The 6,549-nt window shown below is 35.7% G+C and overlaps 1 protein-coding gene across 1 annotated transcript; it reads left to right on the plus strand.

The window, feature by feature from the left end:
* The first annotated feature begins 1,321 nt into the window (after positions 1-1,321).
* Positions 1,322-6,028, plus strand: LOC135198037 (uncharacterized). The gene is made up of 2 exons (XM_064225409.1): positions 1,322-1,447; positions 5,510-6,028. The coding sequence occupies exons 1-2, from the start codon at positions 1,322-1,324 to the stop codon at positions 6,026-6,028; spliced, it is 645 nt and encodes a 214-aa protein (XP_064081479.1).
* The last annotated feature ends 521 nt before the right edge of the window (positions 6,029-6,549 follow it).

The raw sequence follows: 6,549 nt of genomic DNA on the forward strand, positions 1-6,549 counted from the left end.
CAAGTTCCTTCTTATCAATAAATACACAACCGATTATTTAAGTCATACATAATATTTCATTTTATCAAATTTATCATACCCTGAAATAGGTTAATATTTGGTCGCAATTTACTTAGTTAAAGAAGAGTCCTGTCATATGTTGCTTGAGTTTTGTCTGGCAATAAAATGAAAGCTCTTGGATAAAATCTCCCATTTATGAAGGCAGGAATGGTGAACAGCTGATACCATATACTTGGTGATGATTTAAATGTGCCATCCATTCCTAAAATAGATGCATTTTCCAGTTGCTGAAGACCTTCGTCGGAAGCGAAGATTAAAACCCGCTTTTCATCATCACTGCCTGTGTCGCATTGCAGGAACAAATGACCGCCTTGTAAATATTTAAAAGTATCTGGCACTTGAATTCCTGTTCGCCGAAGAGGCAATGGAGGAGCGCCAAAAGCTTCATTACGCTAGTTTGTAATGCTTCTAGAAACCGTTTGCAACCGTGGTAATTCATATTTTGCATTTTCACTAATATTACTTGTAGCTTCGGAAATGAGCACCCGAGTACTTGTTTCACCTCCTTCCTGCAACTTTTTCCTCAATGTTGAAATGGCGAGACGACATGATCATGACTGTTGATTGTTGAAATTATTATAGGCTCACCTGGTTTATTTTCTGTATGAACAAGAGCACAACATGTGTTACAGTTCTCACAGCGCCACAATTTCTGTCTTGTCGGAACTAAACTTAAGAAAGTTATAAACAAAGTAACTTCATCAATCAATTTGTCTTTGTTTTTTTTTCACTTTTAAATATTTTGCAGCCATGATGGGGTTCTTCAAATAGGAAAATTGTGCTTATCCTGGACGAAGAGTGACTAAAAACTGAGTTACAAATGTCACCGTTTCTTATATATAGTCGGTGTCAATGAATGTTAATGAAAATACACAAATTATCTTTCTCAAATACCATTACAAGTGCTTAAAGTCCTATATGGCAAAACTACCTAAAAACATCATTTAACACCACGTACCCTTTTGTTTACAGTTTGTAAACAAATCCCAGGCTCACAAAGTTCTCACGCTCATGTTCATCTTTGTAAAATTGATCTCTAAACCAAACGAGTCATTAAAGTTATTGATAGAAATAAAAGATTTTCATTTCTTCTAACATCATATTTTCCATATATTTATATGTCTTTTTTTCAGAAAGGTTATATTGGGCTTGGTTATTTAGATTTTAGAAATTTTCTGGGACCGAATTTTCTGAGAATGAGATTTCAGGACCGAATCTTCTGGGACCGAATTTTCCTAGCACCCTCTTGCATATAAGCAACATGTCGAATACAAGTTCAACGACTTCTAGTGAACGAACCAGAGGCAAATATCAGACAACCAATAAATGTTGCAAACACATAGACAGCTTATCTCCTACATATCAGCAATGGGTCGAATACAATTCAGTGAGTTTAAGTGGTAAATGAACCTTAGGGAAGTAATGGACAATCGTATAAAGCGCTTTATAAAGCTATCAATACATGTCACCAAAACTTCGGCAACTTGTCTTTTACATAGGTCAATACCGGATAATCGCACGAAGCATTGGTTAGAACCGCCTAAAAGTCTCTGACTTGTATTCGACTTGTTTGTGACTTTACCATATGATGAAACAGCTCACGACGTAACTTTAAATATATAACGCTGTTACAGATAACACCTTACAGGAATAGTAATAATAATAATAATAATAATAATAATAATAATAATAATAATAATAATAATAATAATAATAATAATAAGGTTTTTACGATTTCTTTGACATAAAAATGAACTACACCTTCATCTCCATTTGCGAATGTAAATCCACTGAACAGTTACAATGCAGACTTGAGCCAAACCGGACTTGACCTCCATTAACCAAATCACAACAACGGCCGAAACAACAACAAACAAACAAACAAAACAGCACCGCTGTCTCACCGCCAAATGCGCCAACAACAGCAGTGCAATCCGGTGACAATGCAGAAGTAGACTTGCGAGCGATATCGGGTAAAAGGGGTAAGTTTTAAAGTCTCTTTCCGGAGTTCAGAGCACAACAAGATAAAAAAAAAAGAAAAAAGATAACAGCAGCCTCTTGGCTAACTCGAGGTCATGGTTTTAAAAGTAAACAAATAAATAAATAAATAATTAGGCAATGTAATTAAATAAATAAATGAATAAATGAATAAATGGTAATTTAAGCAATGTAAATAAATGAATGAATAAATAAATAAATAAATAAATAAATAAATAAATAAATAAACAAATAAATAAATAAATAAATGGTAATTTAAGCAATGTAAATAAAATAAATAAATAAATAAATGGCAATTTTAAACAGTGTAAATAAATAAATAAATAAATAAATAAATAAATAAATAAATAAATAAATAAATGGCAAGGTTAGGCAATGCCGTGTAACAGTGATCGTCGTCCAATTGTGAATATGACTATGACGGGAATATCAAATGTAGGCCAAAGGCCGAGCGCTGGGGCCTACAAGGTCATATCAAGAGGTAAGGAGAAATATTCTGTGCTGCTCCAATATTATTGCCCTTCCTCCCTCCCTCCTTCTCTCTCTCTCTCTCTCTCTCTCTCTCTCTCTCTCTCTCACACACAAACAATGTAGTACTGCATGTATAAAATGCAAGAAAACATGTAATTAAAAAAGGATATGCATTATGTACTATGTATGTATATATAACACACACACACACACACACATATATATGTATATAATATATATATATATATATATATATATATATATATATATATATATATATATAATTTATATATAATTTTAGGTATAAGCCACGAAGGAAAAATAAACAATGCGGTTTCTGCAAGATCTTTCGACGTTCAACGTCCTTTACTCAGCAGATAAACTGTCTTACATGAGGAATTGACAGCAGGAAAGCTCGTATAACTGACAGATAGGGATTATAAGGAGATTAGTACCTAGAATCAGGCACACCTGGAGAAAGAGTAACCTTTCCAAACGAGCATAAACATGGGTACAATTTAAAAAACAAAAAGATTAAGTCAATCTACTCAGAGACAAGGACAAGACAATTGAAAGATAATATAGGGTGACAGCTATTTAGAACTTTGGTAAACAAAAACTTATTCACAATACATATTCACAATACATATTAAACATACATATACAACGAAGATATCTCTAAGGCAACTAATTTGTATTTAAGTCTGTAATTATATCTTTGAGGTCATTCTTAAACATGTTACAAATGCAAGGGTCTAAATGAAACAATGTGAAGTAAGTTGTATAATAGCAGATTCTAAAAGACTTCGTGATAAGACATCTTTTGACATCGCAGTTACTAAACTATCAAGTTTGCCCCGTTTTTACAGAATATTTATGCTGGCTTAATCTTACTTCTAAGCCCTTGCTCGACTGTCCGAGATAAAAAGAAAGGCAGTCCATACATGGAATTTTATATATTATGTTGTTACTTTCCCTGGGGCCATTTTTTATTAACATTCCTTTTAGTGTGTTATTATAGGAAAAAACAAGGTTGACCTTAAAGGCTTTTAACAATGATTTAATGGTTTCAAATCCGTTAAAATAAGGCAAACTAAGGATGTTCTTAGAATTTTCTTTCTCCGTGTTACACTAAAAAACTTTTTGTGGGCTTTATTATAACAAATATCTAATATATGTGAAGGATAACATAAATCTTTCCCTATTATTCTTGTGTATTCAATGTCTTGATGCAAATATTGGGGACTGACAATGCGCAATGCTCGTAAAAACATAGAAGAAAAAATTGACATTTTGATGTTAAGATGGAGGCCTGAATAGAAATGAACATAAGTTAAGTTGTTGGTTGGTTTCCTATAAATGCTGAATTTACATTGAAATGGTTCTCTATGTATCAAAACATCTAAGAAAGGGAGGCAATTGTCTTTTTCCAATTCTAGAGTAAACTTAATCGATGGTACCTGGTTATTTAATTTAGAGAGTAAATCATTTACATCAATACCAGCAGGCAGAACAGCTAAAATATCATCAACATATCTAGTTACCAATCTCTTTATAATCCCTATCGTCAGTTATACGAGCTTTCCTGTACAGTCAATTCCTCATGTGAGTCAGCTTATCTGCTGAGTAAAGGACATTGAACGTCGAAAGATCTTGCAGAAACTCCGTTGTTTATTTTCCCTTCGTGGCTTATACCTTTATTTATGAATTTACCACGTTCCAGACTTTTATGATTCAATTATACACACACACACACACACACACACACACACACACACACACACTATAATATATATATATATATATATATATATATATATATATATATATATATATATATATATATATATATCTCCAAACACGAATTTCCTATTTGATCCTTTGGTACTTTCTTTATGTCTTACTTTCGTCCTGTTTTCCTTCGCGAGAGAGAGAGAGAGAGAAGAGAGAGAGAGAGAGAGAGAGAGAGAGAGAGAGAGAGAGTTTCTTAGCTGTCAAGTTTAATAGACCATCAGCTTATATGGTCCACCTCTTTCTTTCTTCATCTCTTTACTCATCATCCTCTTCCTCTTCCTCTTCCTCCTCCTCCTCCTCCTCCTCCTCCTCCTCCCCTTTCATCATAGTTCTTCCACTCCTTCCATTTTTCTTTCCACTCTCATCTTCCTCCTCCTCCTCATCTAATATTCTTCTTACCCCTCTCCATTAACTTTCCTGGGAAGAGCAGACAGCCACAGCATCCTTGGCACTATGTGGAATCTTCCTATTGCAAGATAATGTCAAGGGAGCAAGCACAGATATATATCTATATATATATATATATATATATATATATATATATATATATATATATATATTATATATATATATATATATATTATATATATATATCAAACAGGATACGTCTCAAGTATAAAAAGGTCCATTAAACCACTCTGGTTTAGCTAAAGCTAAGGACTATATTTCATGACTTGATAAGGGTGGAAGGCAGTCCACCGAAATATAGTCCTTAGCTTTAAACCAAAGTTTTTTAATGGGCCTTTTGTGTGTGTGTGTGTGTGTGTGTGTATTACAAACAAACATCACCCACCAGTCTTCCACAGTTGCTGTTACTCAGTGATTGTCACGAATTATTAGCTGTGGGTTCCTTTTACAAAGTTGATGCGGGGTAGTGACGCCAGTGCGCCTCACGTGGAGCACTGTAGGCAATACTTGAGGGTCCTTTGCAGCGTTCCTTGGGCCCGTAGCTGCTGCCCTTTTCATTCTTGTATTAATGTAGCTTACTGTGTCCATTCATATTCCCTTTCTTACATCTTCCTTTCCTCGACCATCTCCTATAGCAGTTGTTTCATAACTCAACTGAAAGGTTTTCCTCCTGTTACACCTTTCAGACCTTCTCTACTCTCAATTTCTCTTTCAGCGCTGAGGGACCTCACGGGTTACAGCGCTTGGCCTTTGCCCTAAATTTTATATTCAATTCTAGTACAGAACCAGGATTTCTAGTACAGAACCAGGTCATTCTAGTACAGAACCAGGCCATTCTAGTACAGAACCAGGCCATTCTAGTACAGAACCAGGCCATTCTAGTACAGAACCAGGCCATTCTAGTATAGAACCAGGCCATTCTAGCGCAGAAAAAGGCCATTCTAGTACAGAACTAGGCCATTCTAGTGCAGAAAAAGGCCTTTTTAGTATAGAACCAGGCCATTCTAGTATAGAACCAGGCCATTCTAGTACAGAACCAGGCCATTCTGGCGCAGAAAAAGGCCATTCTAGTATAAAACCAGGCCATTCTAGTAAAGAACTTGGCCATTCTAGTATAGAACCAGGCCATTCTAGCGCAGATAAAGGCCACTCTAGTATAGAACCAGGCCATTCTAGTACAGAACCAGGTCATTCTAGTACAGAACCAGGCCATTCTAGCGGAGAACCAGGCCATTCTAGTACAGAACCAGGCCATTCCAGCGCAGGAAAAGTCCATTCTAGAACCAGGCCATTCTAGTACAGAACCAGGCCATTCTAGTATAGAACCAGGCCATTCTAGTATAGAACCAGGCCATTCTAGTACAGAACCAGGCCATTCTAGTATAGAACCAGGCCATTCTAGTATAGAACCAGGCCATTCTAGTATAGAACCAGGCCATTCTAGTATAGAACCAGGCCATTCTAGGACAGAAAAAGTTCATTCTAGTACAGAAACAGTCCAATTTAGGACAGAAATAGGCCATTCTAATACGGAATAAGGCAATGAGTAATGAAAAGAAAACGGGAAACTCATTTGGCACAGGAAGAGGGAATGTGAGTAAGATTTGAAAAGGAACAAAGGGTCTCCACAGTAGATGAGGAAAACAGAACAACTCATAGTCCTATAAACCAGTCGAGAGGAAGAGAGTTTACAAGAGAGAGAGAGAGAGAGAGAGAGAGAGAGAGAGAGAGATTAACAGCAATCCAAACAATTTTGCTTCAGTAATGAAAAACGGTCTTCTAAAACCAGACTTCTAACTCCCAACTCTGCCCGAGGAC

Source organism: Macrobrachium nipponense, chromosome 23 (assembly GCF_015104395.2).
Source record: "Macrobrachium nipponense isolate FS-2020 chromosome 23, ASM1510439v2, whole genome shotgun sequence".
In the NCBI taxonomy this organism is placed as follows: Eukaryota; Metazoa; Arthropoda; class Malacostraca; order Decapoda; family Palaemonidae; genus Macrobrachium; species Macrobrachium nipponense.

What these genes read in the sequence shown, in the direction of transcription:
- LOC135198037 (XM_064225409.1), top strand. Translation starts at nt 1,322, where the DNA reads ATGTCGAATACAAGTTCAACGACTTCTAGTGAACGAACCAGAGGCAAA. An exon ending in AATGGGTCGAATACAATTCA is followed by an intron (nt 1,448 to 5,509) that starts GTGAGTTTAAGT and finishes ATTCAATTCTAG; the next exon opens with TACAGAACCAGGATTTCTAG.